Source organism: Molothrus aeneus, chromosome 2, assembly GCF_037042795.1.
Source record: "Molothrus aeneus isolate 106 chromosome 2, BPBGC_Maene_1.0, whole genome shotgun sequence".
In the NCBI taxonomy this organism is placed as follows: Eukaryota; Metazoa; Chordata; class Aves; order Passeriformes; family Icteridae; genus Molothrus; species Molothrus aeneus.
In genome coordinates, this window is record NC_089647.1 from 87,457,238 (window position 1) to 87,479,049 (window position 21,812).

The 21,812-nt window shown below is 37.1% G+C and overlaps 1 protein-coding gene across 1 annotated transcript; it reads left to right on the top strand.

Annotated features, from left to right (window-relative positions):
* The first annotated feature begins 274 nt into the window (after positions 1-274).
* Positions 275-16,750, top strand: IL18R1 (interleukin 18 receptor 1). The gene is made up of 10 exons (XM_066571589.1): positions 275-323; positions 1,343-1,583; positions 6,875-7,052; positions 7,962-8,115; positions 8,613-8,675; positions 11,157-11,313; positions 11,494-11,627; positions 12,406-12,567; positions 14,201-14,359; positions 15,994-16,750. The coding sequence occupies exons 1-10, from the start codon at positions 275-277 to the stop codon at positions 16,392-16,394; spliced, it is 1,698 nt and encodes a 565-aa protein (XP_066427686.1). The 3' UTR covers positions 16,395-16,750.
* Positions 16,751-21,812: the final 5,062 nt, after the last annotated feature.

Here is a 21,812-nt window from a genome sequence, read left to right on the forward strand (position 1 = left end):
ATTTGAAATGAAATTGCAAAGAAAAATCTAGACACATGACCTGATGTATGAAAATAGCTGTTATGATAAAAATATGTATCTTCCCATTTGGAAAGCCCTCTTCAGCAGCAGGCAATAGTTACACTGCTCACATGCTCAAAGAAATCTGTTTCACTGGACTTGTGGTGAACTGTGAATCTTGTTGGTTTTTTTTAATAGGCTTTCAGAACAAGCAAGAGCAATTCAGTTTCTTTTTTTTTTTTTTTGGAGAAGAAATGAGAAGCAACTCAAGAAAATGATTCTGATGATTTTTTTAGTAACGTTGATCATGGAATCTGCCCCTGGTAAGTAAAAGTCTCCAATTCAATAATAGAACATTCAAAATATGTGCCAGCTTCTTGACAGTTGCTTGGAGTAGGACAAGTTTTGTTTTTGCAGCCAAACCTTGTAATTGCCAAGGTTTGGCAATTACAGCCCAGCTCCAGACTTGGGAAATTTGGTCCTAAACACCAAAATTATGAAATGAAAAAACAAGGATGCTACCTGGAGAAACCTGATGATGTTGTATGTGGCCATAACTGTATGAAGAGATATGGCAAACAAGAGAAAGAGTCTGCTTCTTTTTGTGCCATTCAGAAGTGTGGTCACAATAGTTGCTAATCTCTGAGAACCTCAGGAGAAAGAGAGTCTGAAGTCTGATTTTATTTTTGACTCTTAATCCTTGATCATCGTTCCTTTTCCGTACTTTTAATAACTTTTGTATGCAAAAGTAAATTTGGGAAATTTGTTTGGAAAGGCAGACTTGAAGACTAAATTTTACACACATAATCTCATTCCAAGGCAGTTTTCCAAAGATATTTGAAGTTTTTCAGAAATATATCTACATAATTATTCAGTTTTAATTAAGAAGATAAGGAAATGCAAATGTTAATTTATAGGATCTGTGCTTTTATCTCAAACATGTTTGTCAAGTCAAACCATATGTGAAGAATTTCTCCTCTCCTCTTCCATTTGTGGCAGCTGCTTTAATGTACAGTGGGGCCAGATTCTGCCTTTTGAGCCAATGTAATTCTGACACTGTTGAACTCATGTGAAATAATCATAGAGATAGGGAAATGTCCTATTTTCAGTCCTTTTCTCCTTCTGGTGTTGCTTTGGTAAGATAAAATAAAACCTTGAAAAAGGCTGTTTTTTAGCAAATATTGCAGGAATAAATAAATAAATGCTGCCTAACCATTTTGCTGAAAGAAGTCTTTTCATAAAATGCCATCAGCAAGAAAATCACTTTAAAGTCAGGCTAATGCAATTTTCTGAAATAATAAAATAATGGCTTCCTAATATATTTTTTCCCTTTTCTCTGAAGAGAAACTGTGTCCCCTTCGTGCCTCCATTGATATTCTGGAAGGAGAATACTTTTTCCTTTGTTATCTTGAGTCAAGGCAAGAACATTGTCAGGAAGAATCATATACAATAAACTGGTATAAAGAAAGTGCTGGCAAGCAGCAAGTGATAAAGCAAACACGCAGAATTGTTTCACAAATGAATTTTCTGGAGTTTTGGCCAGCTGAACTCAGTGACTCTGGGAATTATTCTGTCATTCACAGGTGGGTACACAACACAGTGGGTAAATGTCTTGCCTGTGCACATCTATGATGAAGATAATTTCTTTGTCTTGTTTTTTATAGCTAGTGGCATTCATATAAAAGGGGCTTAGGGAACTGCTTTAACTGCAGTGTCATTTCCCACTTCATTTCACAATAACTATCAAAGTAGACCTGAAATATTTACAAATATCTATAAGGAGTTTCAGCCTTTTAAGTGTTCTGTAAACCTTTTGATAAGGCAGGTAACATTTTTGCTGGCTTGTGATTAATTACCAAAGAAAAATGAGTGTCAGGCAACCCTTCTGTCCACTGCCAAGAAAAAGGAGACATTTGCTTGTCTTCTTCCCCAGACTTGTTCTTGCTTGCTGTGTTGAGTGGATCTCATGCTATGAGGCTTGCCAAATCATCTAACTGTATAGTAAAGATTAAACATAGCATAGCTGAATTCTGCTTTCTATGCAAACCTTTGCCTGCATGGAGCCATTCAAAGAACAAATGAAATAATTGGATTTGATTTCTTACTGCTATAGAACACCATGGGTTAAAAGGAGAAATGAGGATGGGCCTCCATTATTTGGTGGAAATTTTCATTGGAACACCTTGAAAGGGATTAAATCAAAAGTTTGCAGCACTGAGTTCTTATGACTAACCCATAATTCAGCATTTACATTTGAAGTAATGATTAATTTGAAGAAGATCACCTTGCATGTAATGATTTGTGCTGTTCTCCAAGTAATATTTTTAAGGTTCTAGGCAGGTTTATAAAGGGGATGGGACTGTGGATACTGAAAAAATGCTCTCCACTTTATTCCAGAAATATCTCAAGTTTGATAGTTTACAGTTCTAAGACAGACTTCAATTGTAACTTCCAAGTCAATTTGGAAGCTGAAAATGTTGGTTTTTAAAAAATTCTTCCATGTATCATTACTGTTATCTCCTTACTGGTATTATTTTAAAAAGTACTGACTCATGGTATATGAAATGCAAAATATTTTTAATTGTAGGGTAAATACTACGAAAAATTCTATTCATCTATGATAAATTCAAGAGGATTTTCTTTAGGGATGATGAATATGGTAGTCTGTCTAGTTTGTTGTGCTGTTTTGTTGTGTTGATCAGTTTTCTGTATGGTCACTTCACAAAAAAGCTATTAAATCTAAAAACTCACTCCAATGCCACCTAATTAGTGTCACAAAATGCAGACTGACTAATTTTGGCAAGGGGAAAGGTAGGTGGAGGTCATACCTGAATTGCCAGGCTATTGAAGGAGACTGCCATAATGAGTCCTAAATACTCATAAAGGGCAAAAGAGAAGAGAGCTGTGATAACCTCAGCTTTAATTCATGATCATTGTGGTTTTCTGATTACTTTAAGGACGTGGGGTAATGACAGTAAATCCACAGTAAGTCACGAGATTTCTACAAAATTTCTATGAAAAAGTGTATACCTCAAAACCAAAGGAAGCAGCCTCACGTACAGAAGGAGATGACACAAACTGAAGTAAAACTATCAAAATAAAGTTTTTTAAAATGAGGACTTGTTGGAAAACAAAAATGTCAGAATCTTTTATGAAATTTCTTGATTTACTCATTTGCTTAAGAGAGAAACTCAGAAAAAAGTTTTGTTTACATCAAAGCATTCATTTGGAATTGAGAGTTTTGATTTTCTCCTTTTTTGTCTTGTCTTCTAGAACTGTTACATGCTGCATTTTAAAAGTCAGTTTTGAAAGAAAGTATTTTTGGGGAAAAAATTTCTTATTCTGAAACATCTTTTCTTCTTTTTTTTTTTAATTTTTAAATTTTTTTTAATTTTTAGATTTCTTTGTTAGGCCCATATTTTCTGTTAGGATCAGAATGATGCCAGAATCTGGCAATCCTGTGGAAACTCTTCACAGGTCTCACTGCTGGAACAATAGGCATTAGGGGATTTTTTCATGGGATTTTAATGGGATCTTGGGTTTCGTTCATATGGTGGTTCTCAGTATTGGCAGGCATATTAAATGAGTTGTATTTCAGTAAATACAGAAGGTTATTGCAAAAACTGTTTACTGCAGAGACAGAGGACTTTTAGAAGTTTCTGTAAGGAAAAATTATGGGCTGTTGTGGGCTACTGTACTTGTTTAAGATTTAATAAAAATGCCTGAGTGGAATTACTTTAATTTCAGAGTATTTATAGTAGGTTAAAAGTTTTACTTTTGAAAGAAGATATGCTAAGTATATTTTTATTTATATTGTTAATTTTAAACTATTTAATTTAGAGTTAGGTGTTTGTAAGCTACATGGGAAATAATTTTATAACTTTAGGCAGTTTCAGGGAAAAATGTGACAATTACATATACTGCAGATTTTCAAGAAAAGAAGACAACATGTTGACAGATTTTGCAAACTAATTAAATGTAGGATTTTTTTTTGTAGGATTTTTTTTTTTCTGATGTGTTACAACTGACAGTATGTAAGAAGCAAGAGGTGAAAGTAATGTAACAATGGTTTTATGATGTTTTAACCACATTTTTTTTTTTTTGCTTAAAGAGTAATCAGAAGTTTTACAGTTAAACCAGATGTGTCCTGCTGAGACATACATAGACAGCTGAAGTGTGCATATATGTGTGTTGACATGCTCACATGTGTTTGTTAGTACACTAGACTTAGGATACAAATTCAGGAATCAATGGACATCACATATAGGCTGAATGTGTCCATCTTCAGCAACATTCTTGAAAATAAAAACTGAACTTAGAGTAAGTGTGGTAAGCAGCAAAAACTGTGTCACAGGTCTTTGCAAAGATTTGTAATTTGTATGTTTTTTTTTTTATAGCCTGTATCCTGTGGCTGTCAAAGAGAAAAACAGAGTACAAAAAATCAGGTCATCAGGTTGCTCTATTTTGGTAACCTTGAAATTGAGAGAACTTAGAGGTCTCTGAAAAAACCAAAAAACTGCAGAGGACCATGATAAACACATGATAAATTTTAAAATCCAAATATTGCTCAATTTTTCAATATGTTTAGAACAACTGAAAGCCATGGGAGCGTACATATAAAGTTAATACTGCAATTTGGAAAGTGGAGTGATAGCTTCTGCAGAAAATTGCAATATGAGATAACACTGGCTGGTTGCAGTAAAACAGCTAAGGGATTACTTAGAATTGGCTATGTATCCAGTAAGCTTGGTTTATATTCTCTGAGGGCTTTCACTTCCCTGTATCATCTTCTGAGTCAAGCTGGATTTTGTTGTTCCTTCTTGGTGGGTTTGTTGAGGGGGGAGATTGAAAAGCTGTTAAACCAGAAATGGTTTTGTTCCTGACAGAATATCACTGGAGACTCTTAACAAGTCAAAACAATGATAAAAATATATAGCAATTCAGACACTAGCAGTTTAAAAAATCCAACTAAATGGGTTTTTGTGTGTGTGTGTGTGTGTGTGTGTGTGTGTGTGTGTGTGTGTGTTGAAAACCATGCTACATGGCAGACAACTAGAAATTATGTATGAAAAAATTCATCTTTTTTGCACTGGTATGGTTTTAATACCTTCCAGGGGCATTCTCCTTGTCAGATGTTGGCTCATCAGGTAGAATATCTTGATCCCCTTTGAGTGGTTTCCCAGATAGGATCACAGAATAAATCCTCTGTGGAGTAACAGTGATGGGGAGAACATGTGGCTTTACGGACCTTTTTCTTTCATCTGCTGAATCTAGCGAGTAAAATCCTTTGCATTTCATGGCTCGGTCTGTAATTAATTCTCTGACAGTATTCAGATTAGCAGTGATGCCTAAAGAAACACACAGACTCAGTGGAATTAATTGGAATTAATGTTTATGTCCACACCTAAACTTATCTTAGGTACCTTTGCTGTCAGGGAGGGAAAGGCCTTTCTGGGTCACAGGTGATCGTGTCCTAAACAAAATATGTAAAATAGGCCCAATAAACTGCACTGTAATAGGGTCACTTCTGATGTGGTCCCACTGCTGACTGTGATTAGTAGCTCTGATTTAAATGTGTAAATAAAGTGTTTTGTAAATAAGAATAGGTGAGAAGACCTCCACCCATCGTGAATACCCACATGAGCTCGTCTCTGATGGAAAAGCTTTGGTAAGGTTTTTCCTGTTTGTGACAGCATAGTTAGCTCATTTACCAAAACCACTATGTTTTGGTTTAAAGAGTCAATTACAGCTAGGAGTAATGAACATCTCAAGTGAGTAGAGAACCTCTGTAGCTGGAAAAAGGGCTACAATGCAAAGAGGGTGAGCAGAATACATAAATACATTTGTTTCAGGAGCTTAAAAAGCAGAAAAGAAACAACCCAAGACTTGGTCTAAATTCATAATAAAAATGATGTTGTGATAGCTCTTCTGAATCTTGTACACTCAAAAGACATGTCAAGAATGGTGTTTAAGCTGATGTACTCACCAGGGATGCTTTTCCATTCCAACTCCTTTGTCCTCTTGGACTTTCTCATTGAAACAATTCTTGACTAGTTGCAGTTCTGGAAGAAATTGGTTTTTCTTTTCTTGGAGGCAGGAAGATTCAAACATATTTATGAAGACATGACTGACATTGGAGGGAAGTTCTCTGTGATTGCTGCTTTTCCTTTGTCAGGCCCTGCTTGTTCAGAAAACAAATGAGAGCTCTATGCACTAATTGCAAAATCTCACCCATTAACTGACAGAATCTCACCCACTAACTGACAGCAGCATATGGCTTTCTCTTAAGTTCTAACTTTGCCAAATAAAAGTTCTTCAGGTTCCTTTCCCTTGGTAGTCATGTATTTGGATATATCAAACAGTGAAATTACAGCTATAATCTGATTCTTTCAAGGAATATATGGATAGAAGCTAGTAGATATCTAAATAACAATGACCTATCTCATTTCTAATTTTACAAATATATTTTTCTGTCATGGCTTTTAATCTTAGCAACACATATGAAATTAAACCTGCAAATTCTTCAGCTGATTCAAGGTCCAAAATTCTTTGATGCTGTCATGTAGCTATGGATGATGTCACAGATTGTTGCATCCTTGTTCAGGTCAATGTAGCATATACTGTCATGTTCCATAGATATAATTGTATTGTCAAATGTCTTGTGATAGTGCATTTAGTTTAGGTAACCTGTTTGGTTAAAGGAAATTACACTTATTTGGGAGTGGGAAAGTGATAAGGGGAATAAATGTAATTTGCTCACTGTAGAAGTACTTTTTACCTAACAGATGTATTTGAGAATTTGTGTTTTGTAACTCACCAAGCTGCATTATTTTAGAAAGCTCCTAAAACTGATTTTGATATTTTTTTTTCTTAGCAATGGAAAACAAAATATCACAATTCAAAAGTGGACATTGAATGTACTTGAAAGAAATAAAAGCAGCTGTTTCAATGAAAATCATTTAACTACAGAAATTAAAAGTGCTGGAACTGGTCATTCACTGAAATGCAGCGATTTGTCTGTCCATGAAAATGACAGCATAACATGGTATAAGGTAATTACTGAAACAGTGTCACTCAAATCATTGGCTGTAGAAACAAAACATCTGATTGCAGGAAATATTAATTGCAAACAAATTTTTAGAAGCATCTACAAATATTGTAAAGCCTTAATTTCTCATGGGATTAGGGGGAAAAACTTTAGACAGATACACAAAACAAAGCTTTTGTCTGCTTTCCAATTTGTTTAAAAAAATACCTGTTTCAGAAGTTATTAAACTAGTAGTTTGGAATGATAAAAGATGTGATGTGCATGTCTGTTTGCTGATTTTGGCAGCAGCTGGTTTAGCCAGCTGCTACTTTGCTGATACAGATATTGTACTGATGCTAAATGAGATGCCAAGATTTTTATTTTACAGTTGGCATGTACTTGCAAAGTAATTGCAAACTTTTCAATTTTGCAGTTTCTGAACAGTGTGTAACAGATCCACTTCTGTTCATTTTTGGCAAATCATCTCTTTGGGGTGTGCTCCTTATTCCTCTCAGGTCTCCTGGTTGGAGTAACAGGCCCTGTTTACCCCAAGATCAATCAGCTTCAGGAAGGGATTTTGACTGATGTAGTACAGGCATCTGGAGTAGCGTGGCAAGAATGAGCTACAGCCCTGTTCTCTTGTCTTTGGGGGCCTGGGAGGATGGGACCATTGATGGATAGGGCCACAGGTTGTTAAGCTTTCCACAACTGCAGTATTCTCAACTTCTAATGGGTTAAATGTTCAAATGTTGCATTTAAGTGACCATGAATAAAAATTGGGCCTGCACTTCTTTTGGGTCAGATACATGTAATTGAGAGTGTGAAAAGGTGATGGCGGCACTGTTTCAAAAAAAAAAAAAAACAAACTTAATTTCTTTAATATTTTGAATGCATGTTTGCTGCAGAATAGTATTTTCTGGTTTTATTGATGCAGGACTGTAAGAATTATGAACATGAAACAGAGAGAGAGCTACATTTTAGAGCCTTAACAGTACAGAACTCTGGGATATATACCTGTAAAATTTTAATCAGTCATGAAGGAACAATATACCACAGCACAAATACAATTAAACTTGTAGTAGAAGAAGGTAAGAAAGCTTTCTGAAATTTTGAAGTGTAATTTTTGTTCACTTAACTAAGGAGATTTTAAATTGCAGTTCTTGTTTGATAAATATATACCAGGGGGAAAAAGTCTGGTAATCTGAACTACTTCAGAATAATTTGAGAAGTAAAAAAGGGGAAGTTGAGATATTACCAGTTTTGGAAAATGTATTTAGCATGTTTTCCCTACAGTTTTATTTTTTTTTCAAAATAGCTGCTCTAAGTAAGCCATACAGACTACTAAGAATTGTACACAAGAGCCTTTCCAACTATTGCAGATTGTACTCTGTATATATATGTATGTGAAAAAAATTCAACAAGACATACTGGGTTTTAAGCTACTCAGTAACACCAGAACCCAGATATTGTTCTGTGAATTGAATGGAATGTTTGTGATTAATTTTACATATGGAGCAATTATGTAACTTTTACTGTGGAAGAACACAGGTGAGGTATTACTTCAATAAGAATAATTCTATTTTAGATGCACCAGAGGCTTTCACTTTGGAGATAGTTGGACGTGATGAAGAAATTGAAACAGAAATAGGTATGAAATTAATACAAATATCTTTGAAGTAGCTACTCTACCTATATACTTTTTTCTGATTTCTTTATGGTTGATGGTCTGGATAAGTGGAATCAAACTAATTGTGCATCATCCAGTATGGGATCTAACATCACATCTGGTAATGCTTTGCCTAATGTATTCCATGATTGATACACAAGTACATTAAATGTACCCTTTCACAGAGGCTGAAGCTGAGGCTGCTGCTACAGCCTGCAAGAGAAGGTGGTGATAAAACATCTCTCCATGGCTTTCTTTTGTAGATAGCAAACCTCATGAAGGAATGTGTAAAAGATGTATGGTTTACTCAGTGAACAGCAGTAATGAGTAATCCTGCTGCTACCTGATGTGGTTGAGAATGTTATTCTTCAGGGAAATGAGGAGTGTGACGTGTGACAGCCCTGGCAGTGTGTGCATTTATATCTGTATTGTCAAGAGACCTTACTTGTGCTTCTAGCTGGAAGTAGGTTAGATAAAATGATCTGCAGGCTTCACACAGTCTTGGACAGGATCCAGTATTTTGTGATTGAGGCTGTAATTAATTTCTCTTCTCTTCTCTTCTCTTCTCTTCTCTTCTCTTCTCTTCTCTTCTCATTACCTAATCTTTCCTTTCTCCAAGTCTTACTCCCTCTATGGCTCATACCTGTATCTCATTTACCTAATTTTCCTTCCTTCCTATCAGTACTGCTTGGTAAGTCCTTTTCCCAATGGTAGTACCAATCCTATGATGCCCCATACCTCCCAACCTCCCAGAATGCCCTTTCTGCACATTTCCTCCTCATTACTGTGCTTGTCCCAGCCCTTAGAAGTCAGCAGGGTTTGGCATCAAATGCTTATGAAGTACCTGTCTATAGTAGAGGAAATGCATTGTACTTGAATATCTGTACTTGAATATCTGTGTATAGGCTTTGGCCCGGGAGGTCCTGGTTGCCCTTGATGGGCTGCAGCTGTGATGTCCTTAATTGGACTGCAGCTGTGACCAATGAAGATGACTGGGATAAAAGGGGGTGGGTTAGCTGGTCAGGGAGAGCCTTGGAGGAGCCCTGACCTGGGAGAGAACAGCATGCAGGAGGAGTCTGTGAAGATCTGCAGCTGTAAGAATGCACCGAGGAGGTATGGACTTCAGAAATCTGATAACAACAATATGAGACTCTAGAAATAAAACAACAACACCTGTCTTCCATCCCTTATCTGCCTTGATAGGATCATTTGATAAGGTCATTGAACTTCCTGCTGAGTGATGAGACAGGTGGCATGGTGGAGAGTGAAGGGAATTTAGGATGAGCTGTGTCCATGATCTTTAAAATCTATCATTGCTTAGGATAGTGTTCTATGATATTTTTCTCCATACAACTGTTGTGTATGGTGGAAATGCTAGAGTTGCAAGGCCAATGATACTAGGTTAGGTCTGTGCAACTGTAATTTGGATTTCTAAGGTCTGAATCTATGATGGCCAGTTTTTCAGCTGGCTCTTGCTTTGAAGGTTCTAGAAGTATCTGATAAGTCTTGAGAAGCTTTGTGTGCTCTTAGAGAATTGCTGGGTAGGCCTTGCTTAGTGGAAAGTGTTTGTGCATGATGGTCTGAAGAAGGAATAACATGCATTTTTCCTGGCTTAAAGAGCATTCTGGTTGCTAGAAATGATGCTGCAATAACCAATTTCCCTAGAAATGATGCTGCAACCTAGAAACTGTAGTTGCAGCTAGCTTCAGGTCAAGCTTCCCTTGGCAGAATTAAAAAATCTCACACTCCAGAGCTGCAGTCTTCTGCCCTTATTTATTCCAAGTGTATAATTGTCCTCTTAGTTTTGCAATTTCTTGAACCTATTGGAACTTTATGGGGTGGCTTCTCTCAGTTACACTTAGTGTTTTGAAATGGAACAAGTAGCTGATGCATTAAATGACTTCTTCATCTGTTCAGGAATTTCCAGTTGCGATACTGAGATAAGAATTTGTTCTGTGCATGTTCAGCAGGTGCTTTGGTTTTGTTCAGTAATCATATATAGTTTCCATATTACAATTAGTTGTGTGCAATTCCCCTTACCAGTTACTTACTTTTACCTGGCCCTGGAGCACTGGTGATAGGTTTTCCTCTTCTGTTCTCAGACTGCAGAACACAGTCTGGTTTATAGAATCATGGAATATCTCAAGTAGAAGAGACTCATAAAGATCATCAAGTCCAATTCCCTTTAGGTTTCTAAAGCCTGAAATTCTCAGGTGTATTTAAACCCACCTGGCTTTGATGATTAATCTCAGAGAAAGCAATGGATGATTGTCACTCTGCTGCAATGCATGATTGCTGAGGCCACCACCAGTGCAGGTGTAACACCTATAAAACATTGAGCAGGGGCTACAAAATTTAGAAGGGAGCTCAGCTTATAGGTTATGTTTTCTGGAAAGCTTTACTGTGCTGTGTACATGAATACTACTTCTCACTAAATCTTCGCATGCTATGCTTTTTTTTTAGGTAAAGAAGAGATATTCAATTGCACAGGTTCCTTGGGTGATTATATGCAAGAAGATGCCAGCCTCTACTGGTTAATTAACCAAACATTTCCAGAACAATGCACAGGTATCCCTGAGAATGAACCTTCAATATGTGAAGAAGAACTCAAAACACTACAGTAGGTTTCCTGAAAATGCTGCATTTAGTATGTGATAATGTCCTACACTTTGTGGAACTGCAAATTCAGTAAAAAACACACCCTGAGTGTTTTCTCCAGAAACTTTTACTCAAAATCTGCCTCTCAGGTGGTTTTAGGTTTTTGCACAGATAGTGTTGCTAATGCCATTCCTTATTGCAGGTTGGGAAACAAGTTCTATATCACAAGGCTCCTACGGATTAAAAAAGTAAGAGAGGAGGACATGCATCATAATTTCACCTGCAGGTTGCAAGCTGATGAAACCACACAGATAAAAATAGTAAAACTGAAGAAAGGTATGGCATAATCTAGAAATAATTTATTAATCAGTCTTCTCAATCCTGAGGGCATTTCAAAACACTGCTCCAAATACTGTCTGCTTATGAAGGCCCTCACACATCTAGTGCTGGACCTAACAACCCCGGGTGATTCTTCCTGCTCTCAGACAGGGAGAGGAGGAGTGCAAAGCAAAAGAAATACAGACTACAATGAGCATGTCTTGAGAATGTCTTTGTAAAAACTTCACAAAGATTTAAGTGTTAACAATCTGTTTTTGGAACTAAAACCCTCAAAGATTAATAATAATAATAATAATGAAGAAAGGCCTGAAAGAGACTAGAGCAAAAAAATGCAGAAGTATCTTGGCCAGAGATTAAATGGGACTTTAAGGACTTATGGATGGGACTGAGAGAGGGGTGAAAGGTAGATAATAAGAAGAAATAATAAAAAACCTGAAGGAAACTCATCACAAAAGTGACCATCATTTTAAGATGCTGTACATCCATGAGGATCTGCAATGTCAGTCCTGATCTCACATAACCTGCACACACACAAATGAACTGTATGTGATTTGTGTCCAAGATTGTTTCTCCTGTTTTTGCATTAAAGGATGTTTTCTAGTTTCTCTCTTAGTGTGACATGTATATGTGCTTGAACCATTAGCAGGAAAGGATTCCCATCAACATTGTGGGGTTTTTTTAGGTGATTTTTAAGTGCCATCAGTATTTGATACAGTAAACTTGCTAGATAATACTCTTTATTAAGGCTGTAATTTGCTTTTTTTCTCTCTTCCAGGGAAGATCCAAGACTTGCCAGTGCACGTATTTACCACTGCAATGGTCCTTGCTCTGCTATTTCCATTTGTTGCCATAGCTGTGGTGTTTGTGTTTGTGATGTTTAGGGTCGACTTCGTTCTATTTTACAGAAATATTTGCAGGAGAGATGATACTGCTGGAGGTATGACTTTGCTAATGCTGACATTGAAATAAGCATATCGATGAAAAATATTTTCTGGCAGGTTCTATGAAGAAATCAGCTTTGAGGAAGATAAAAAAAAATTATCTTAAATCCAGGACTAGTGTGAGAAAAAACAAAGAATATATAAAAAAGAACTTGATGGTCAGGTGCTAACATGTGTTTGTTGTATATGTGTGGCAATGACAGCAGATAAACAGAGTGGAGAAGCTACCTCTGGAGCAGGCACTGGAAGGGATGTGGTTGGATGCTGTTCAGATGAGCTCTGTTCTGCCATGTTCTTCATGGCAAAACACAAAAGTTGATTGGGTTGGAGAGGTTTTCAGTTGTCCATGAAGGTTTTCAGTTGTCCATGAAGAGGATGAACACTCTGGAGTTTTCAGATAGGCAGACCGACACAAATTCATTTTTACCTCACTGATGCCCTTCAGTGAGGTGAAGCTTAAAATATTTCTTTGGCTGTAGAGGCCATTGCACATTTATAGGTTTGTCACTACATGCTCTTAAGGAGAGCAGGAGTGCACAGTCCCAGTATCTTACCAGGCAGCATCTCTGTGGCCTTCACAGCAAGCAAACATGAAAATGACTCAATTTAAGGAATAATTTTTCTGAAAATTGTGGTGACAAAACTTGCTATATATATGGGTCTGATTTTCTTGGTCTTTCTTGGTCTCTAAATCAGCTTGAATATAACTTGAATAAACTGCAATGCTTGGAAATTTTTGGATAATGGGTGGATGTAACTGGAGCCTGCCAGTGTTGTTATCTACTTGTTGATATCAGCTACCACAGTAACTTACACTCACTCAGGGAGGGTCTCTGAGGACCTGGACTGTGCTGCCCTGGAGGAGCTGCCTGTTGGGTACTAGGCAGTGGTTTTCCTATTCCTAGAGCTCTTGAAGGTGTGGGTTTCATGGTGTTTACTTTGTGCTCTCTCTTATGAACTACATGCAGTAAAGTATTCAGAAAGGGAAGCAAAGAAGTGCAGTTTAACAAGCAAAAGCATATGTGCTGGTGTATCAGCCCTGATAGTTGCTCTGTGGTGCAGTGTGGTGGACCTGGCCTCTGGATTGGTCTTTGATTTTCTGTCTGTAAATTAGTGTCCCAACCCAGACCAGACATGCCATACTCTCATAACAAAAATAATTAACTGGTTTGTTCTCTCTTTTGCCAGTACCCATTCCACTTGATACTGTTCTACACAGTGTACAATTAATGTTGAAATCTGCAACATCACTTAAACAGCAATTAAAAAAAAACAACTAATTTTTTTCAGTTAACAGACATCTTTTTTGCTTCCCTTCATATCTTGATTTTCACAGATGTGACATTAAATGGTTAAATTAATCTGATTTTATTTAAAAAGCACCTTAATGTAGAAAGGAAATATTTTCAAGTATTTTCAAATGCAATCAGAATCTTTTGTATCAACTTTAAATTTCTTTTTTGAATCTCAAAGAGAGTGTTTGAAGACTCTTCAAAGTCTTCAGAAGAAAGATCAGGAATTTCTAGATGCTTTACCATGGAGATACTAAGTTTGGAAACCAGAATGGTGAATCAGATACTGGATTTCTAGTGGTTGATAACAAGGCAACAATTGTTGATTTATTTTCAGATGGAAAAGAATATGATGCATTTGTGTCTTACCTGAAAGACTGTGTTTCTCCTACTGAAGAAGAGAGAGAATTTGCTTTGAAGGTGTTGCCCATGATATTAGAAGAAAACTTTGGGTACAAGTTATGCATATTTGAGAGGGATGTATTCCCTGGAGGAGGTAAGTGTATTGAATATTCTTGTCATTAAATAGGCTCATCGTTTTCACACAAAGGTAGAAGTCTATAATTAGAAGGAATTCTGTCACATGTTGTGCATTGAAAGGTTACATTTTTCATTTAATCTGGACTGTGTGCATGCAAAGTTTGGTTGCAAACATTTTACACATTTTATAGTTATATTTATGAATTCATATACCCTCACACATGCATACGTAAATCACTAATTGTAAAGAATCAAGATGAAAAGATCAAAGAGCAAGCATCAAGAAAGTTAAGGTGAGGACTCAGAAGATATCACATTTTTCCCAGTAACAGTGCTTTTGCTCTGATTTTGCTGAGGGCTAATGAATGAACTCACATTTATTGCACAGAGCAGCTGATGACTCTGGTACTAGTCATTCTTAGGTAACTTGTATGTTTTCTGTATCTTCGATGTGATGGTTGAAACAATTTTCTGGATGAAATGGGTGCCATAACAAAATAGAAATAAGAAATGGAATTTTGTTTGGCCTATGGATGTATCTGGCACCTGCCTTTTCCTTGGACAAAAGGTACTATGAGTTTCCATTTAGTCCAAAGATCCAGCTGATGAATGAAATTTCATTGTGCAAACCACAGAACAAGAGGATCAGTTACCCTCCTTCATTAATCAGGATCTTGTCCCTTTATATCCATTCCTGAAAATTTTTTCTATCCTGAGAGGAGCCACAGCTCTTCCAAGCCCTTTCTCTTCTTACCTATTCTCATTCTTTAAGTATTAAAAAATTGTTTACTGAAGTGTGCAGTCTGATTCTTTCAATAGTTTTAGATTATTTCCTTTTCTCTGTTCTGATCCATTGTGAACACATAAAATAGAATATTTCCTTCTTTTTACAGGAGCCTTTGGTGTTGTAATACCCTTGTTCATACCCTCCTTTTACCCTCAGTTTTCTCTTGCTTAGGTTAGTTATGCAGTTTGCTTTGCCTTTCTCTACAAGTAATGTTTTTCTAGATCTCTGGTTTATGTAGACTCTGTCCCCTGGTGTTAAAACAAGCACTGGAAGCTGTTAATGAAAATTCAATTTGATATTTAAAGGATATCACCATTCACTTTCATTCATCACTTTTCATACCAAAAGTCAATCTAAAACACAGTTGGCACTCCTTTTGTCATCACATGCTGGTCTTCTCAGCCCTGGATTACTGGAAATAGATTTGGATGTTTGGTGTCATAAAGGAAGGTGTAACCCCAGGGTTACAAAATACTTGGAGAGAAGCTGCTGTTTGTGCCTTTCTGTGGAATCACTCCAATGGTATCTATTAGGAAAGAGCAAAGAGATGTCTGGTTGGGGGAAACCTAATTTTGCTGTTGCCTTCTGTCCATGTGACTACTGCCAGACAGCAGTCTAGGGTAGATGGAGATTATCAGTACGTTTATGTCTGCTCTAGAGAACAATCTTTCACTGTACCTGAGTTAATTTTTGGAGACTCCGAATATTTAATACATATTAATCTCTTCATAAGGACAGGATACTTACACACTGTCACTTTATAAGAGGGACATTTTTAGTACATATGTGAATTTAAAAGATAAGTTGATTTTGTCCCTGTCCTTTCAATTTAATATAACAATAAATTTATCTTTAATTTGCAGCACTTGTTGATGATATCCACTCATTCATTGATAAAAGCAGAAGATTAATCATTATACTGAGCCAGAACTACGTTTCTGACAGAGCCATATATGAACTTGAGAGTGGACTTCATAAAGCTCTAGTTGAAAGGAAAACTAAGATCATATTAATTGAATATATGCCTATAAGTGACTACAATTTCTTGCCAGAATCACTGTCACTTTTACCATCAAAGAGGGTGGTGAAATGGAAAAAAGATAAATCTCTTCCCGTGAATTCCAGATTTTGGAAGAACCTTCGTTATCTGATGCCAGCAAAGCCTATCGAGACAAAGACCAAAGGGCACTATAGTAACCTTGAATCAGGCTCAGAAACTGCTCAACCCTGGACTGAGGGCTGTGACTTTAATGCAATCATATAACAATTCTGGAGACTGAAGATGTAGCAGAAAACTGTGTTTTTCTAACTAGTAGAACTAAATAATCTAATATTTTTGGAAATAGTTGATTAAGAGGCCAGCTCTGAGATCTGAGAAGAATGCAGAAGTCATTGCAGGGGCCAGGACGTCAACCCCAATTGATAAATCCTATCCCAGAGAAGGTTTCCTCAGCAATCTGCACAAGGAACAGAAGTTTTGTTCTGCTTAGGACTTAGCACATGGCATGAAGCACAATGAAAAACATTTTTATTTCATGATTTTCAGTGATGTAGAATGATACTATTTTTACTTGCATATGCTTTTTAGGCCCTTCAATAAATAAACCAGTATTTACAATCTCTTATTATTAGGATGCTCTTTGTTTTATATTTTGGTATTTTCTAAGGATTGTAAGTAGACCCAAACAGCTCCTGCCTTAAAGAGCTTGGCATTCAGGCTTTGGGCAACATCAAGTAGAAAAAAACCCAAACCAACAGAGAAAAGGGAGGTTATAAAAAGTAGGGCAGTTTTGGACGGTTTAACAGTATTTACTACTGAATCATACATGGTGTACAACTGGGAATCATTTGAAGGTATGATGAAGGCTGTTTACATCCTATTTCACTGAGAAGATTGCAAATGCTCATTTTGACTGGGAGAAGAGGGGGGTGGGATAGAAATAACGGTATTTTGTTAATGTGTGCTGATACCACACTGGAACCAATTGCCCAGAGAGGTTGTGGAGTCTTCCTAAATGGACATATTCAAGAACTGACTGGACATAATTCTGTGCAATATGCTCTGGGATGACCCTGCTTGAGCAGGAGGTCAGACCAGATGTCCCACTTTGGTCCCTTCCAAACAGACCTGTTCTATGATTCTGTTATACCCTGAGCTGCCTTCAGCTATTGCATGTAGGGGAATTAGGTGAAAATGAGGTCTCTGGCATGTATATACACTCCTAATCCTTTGGAACCCTTGTCTTAATATTATTTTCTAAAACAATGTTAGAAGAGCTATTCAAAACTATGGTAATCCTCCCTTATTATTAGCTGCCTGACAGAAGATACTGAGCTCACATAAATTCCTGGATAAAATGGAACCATATTTCCTCCTAGCATGAGTGGGGAGAAGCCAAGGGAGAATAATTTTGGAAGATCTTTTGTCAAGTTGCTAGGAGATCATCAAGGCTCTGCCCATTCTTGTCATTGCTTTGTATGCCATTACTGCTGGTTTTGAGAAGGCATCTCTTTTACAGTGCCACTTAATTCACAGAGGTGGAGGAGCTCCATTACCTTCTCAGTGCACTTGAAAATACAATTGGAGTGTTGGGTGTCATGACAATGTCTCAAGTTTCATGGGAATGAAACATTGTTTGTCAAATATCCTTTGATCACGCATAGTTTCTGGAAGATGTTTAGATAAAAGAAAAGGCTAAGTATAGATTTCCAAAATGGAGACAACACTGTTGCCAGGTTAACCGGTAGATGGAAAAGGAACGAAGAAATAAAGCAAACATCTGTAGGGACCTTCAGATCAGCTCTAGGAGGTCTCCTCTCTGTCAGACAACTAAACAGCTATGTAAATATGGTTCATAGGCAAAAGCCATTCTCTGGTGTAAGCTTTTACTGACAAGGATTTCTCCTCTGGAGATGTGTACCTTTACATTCCAAATCTCAAATCTTTCACAATGTTCAGTCCTTCTTTACCTGTGTTTCCCATGTTCTCTAGTCACAGAAAGTTTTAACATTCTCTGTCAGCACAGAAATGCCATCAGACATACCAGGCACATCAATTTTCTGGCCAAAGATCTTACAAAAGTGGTAGTAATTTTCCTAATACTTAATTGAAGTATTAAACTTTCTCCTCAGCCATGTAGTTTTTCATATACTGTCATCAACGTATTGCCTAAAACATTACATGTCAAATGTGTTTTACTACTCATGTGACTGTGGATGGTGCCCATGGTTTGTTAATAGGTCTGGACCAAGCCTACCCTCTATGAGAGTCAGCTGCTATAAATTGAAATTGAATTTGCCATGGATGCCCCCTCACCTCAGCTTGGAGAGACAACATGACTGCATATACCTGCTAGACCTCATGAAGACATGCCCTAAAGCCTGTGACACCATACAGAATTTGTCTGCCCTGAGATTTTACAGATTAACAGAGGATTATACATAAGGAAGGTTGAAAGCTAAATGGCATTAACTCCCAAGTTTTCTGAATGCCAGCAAAGCAGATGCACATTGAATGACTCAACATCTGTAAAAGGGGAAGTGTTTTTGCACAGAGAGGTATAATGACACAGACACTTTATAGATGATCCTCACTGCCCATGTTGCAGTGGTAAAGGAGGACAAGGGAAATTAAGGATATACATACTCATACTAATGCCAGATGTTGTTCTTATTGCTCTTGTATCCTGAATTACTGACATTAATCAGACCTTGGAAATGTCTGATTTTTGTTTGGCAGTCCATAGAGAAAAGGAACTGCTAATATTTCCTTTATAGATTGTAGTTGTAATGACTTGCCTCATCATGTATAAGTGAATTCACATGATAGTTGGTTTGAGGTAATGGGTCATTTCAGCGATTTATACTGTGGCTTTTGTTCACTTTTGCACTTAATAAAACTATATTTCTCCTTCTCCACATCTGTGGCTTCCATTTTTGCTGCAGCTAGACAAGTAATATCATGAATGAGTGCTTTAAGGTTGCTTATAGAATCACTGACATATGTATTGGCAAAAGTAGATTTAATATAAAAGTGAAAGGAAGAAAAAAATTAATTGGCAAGGTTCATTCTACTACTTACTGGACAGCTAAAGCACATAGAAAAAATCAGATTAAAACCTAATATCAATCAATCTTACCCCAAAATCAACCCAAAAATTATCTATGAGAGGCTGGAGGGGGAGTGGGGGGAAGAAAAGAGCTAGGGTAGGAAAAGGTAAGGATAAAAAGGAATCAGGAAGATGCTCCCATTTAGGTACAAGGTTCAGAGCCACAGCTAAATTTATCCAGTCTTGATCAACAGTTTAGGCCCAAAGGTTTAACAGCACTTAAAAGCACTTAATTGATAGCTTAAATTAAACAATTTAACAAAAGATTTATATAGAATTTACTGCAGCAAAACAGTAACTCATTTACAAGCCTAGCTTACAAACGTAAGTCTTTTAGGAGAGCAACATTCATAGCACATTTGCTATTAAATATTCACACTTGCATGCACACAGACCTGGAGAAGTATGTATCAGATATCTCTGTGAAAAATGCCCCTTGAATTCAGTGAAGTGCTCCCATCAGATGATTTTGGATCTTCTCAGTGGACAAAGGGTTGAGCCTCGAGCAGTGGGGGCATCAGCCCAGGATCTGTCATTGCCGGGTGGTCCTCCAAGTGTGGCAAAGCTGGGAGTTCACTGGCTCTGAGAGGGAGGGTGCTGGCTGCAGCCCACTGTGGTCCTGGAGAGCTCAAAGGGTCCTAAACAGGACTGCCTTTTATAGGGTTGCAAGAGAGTGAGCTTTAGTCATAGTAATATCACATCCTAGGCACAATTTGGGTTGGAAACTTTCCTCAAGAGAGCTCAATCGTGGTGCTGTTCAAGGCCGAGGCCTATTGAACATTTCTCAGCTCATAGTGTGACCTGAGGTGCTGGAGGGAGGGATGCACCATCACAAGCAAGAGTCAAAACTCAAGGGTATGAAGAAAAATTGCAGGAAAAGCAAATGTGGTTAGACCACAAGCAACGAATGTCTCATTTGTAATTTAGGAAGATTAAAACAAAGCCAAATCCAAAAAAGCTATTGAAATATGTAATTTCCCTGAGGAGAACACAGATGGGATCAGTAAGGAGACAGCTGTTGCAAGCCACCAGTCTTGAAATTTCTTGTCTCTCTTTCTATGCACTATAACCTAGTAACTGGCTGTGAGAGCATGGTCTGTCTGTGCATTTTTTTAGTGTTGCTGGTTGACCACTTTCTACCAGACACAATACAGGCTGGAAGCAAAACAGTATCAAAGAACTCTTCTTGTCTATTGATAATTGTAACATAAACATAGGAAGAATTTGGACTATTGTGCATTATTGCTGTAGGGTAGTACTGTGTAAGGGCAATTACTGCAAAAGGTTTGGCACTTCAAGGGTTTTTTTCCTACTAGAAGTGCTTCTGTTCCTTCATGACCATCTACATCCTTTAGAGATATTGGAGACATAGAACTTGTGAAACAGGAATAAATTCCCCCTCCTAAGCAGCTGTGTCACTCCGAATCCAAGCATAAGGGAGTACATAGTACCCTATGTAAGGGTACATAGTTGATTTATGCAAAATGGCCCAGAATTTTATGTTTCACATCCAGAATTCCGTAGATTGAGTCCTCAGATAATTAAAAATGGATAGAAAACAGAGATTAGCAGTTATGAAGATAGATGCGTGTTTCTGACCTGGAAGGTTACTCTAGAACTGTGGTTATATATTGAAGTTGTCCTTTTCTATCTTGATTTCTCAGAGAAAGTAAAAAAAAGTCACTTTCTTTTTAGCGACAACTCTGGTCAGGCTTGCAGACTTTAAGAATGTTTGAAACTGGCTTGCAGGCTTTAAGAATGTTTGTTGCTTTTCCTAATGAGATGCTTGTGATGTACTTAAAAAGCATTCAATATTTTGAAAAAGAAAATTTGATTGCATTTTTTGGGAAATAATTTTCTGAACTAGAATTAGATTGCATGTCTGGGTAAAGCAGCAGTTACCAAGCTTTCTGCAGTATCCACAACTTACAGCTTCCTGTAGTTCAGCAGTCCAAATTTTCTGAATTTCAGCAAAAGCAGCTGCAATTAGGCCACAATAGTATTTTTTGTTTGTTTGTTTTGTCAGCTAAATATATAAAAAAGTCATTACAGGGTTTTGTCTCTTATTGTTTGATCTCCCATCTGGCCTTTATATGTGTAATAATGTGTAATTCAGAAAGACAGTCCAGTGTAATATATTTTTTGCTTGTAACCTATCAAATACAAAAATAATAGAGTTCAGTACATTGATGCCTTAAGGTGTTTCTTAAAGACAATAAAATAGATTTATGGAGTATTGCTGTATTGCTTTCAGCCACTACCATAACTAAGCCAATTTCAGTGGTGTGCTGGAGATCTCATTTTACTATAAGGTTACAAAACACTTTTCTATTCATTGCTGGAAAATTGTAGCTGTTTTAGGGGTTTTGACAATGGTGAAGGAATGCTGCTCCATAAGAGGTTCCAAAGCTACTTGTAATGCTGTACAAATCCAACTTTTTAGAAACAGTTGGGCAAATTCAGAAGTAACTGTCTAGTTTTGAAGAGCAGGCAGTACATACTAGAGATTATCTGAAAATCACTAGCAAAAAGATCTCCTGAGGACTTCATTACGAGACCTCCTCTTTCAGGAG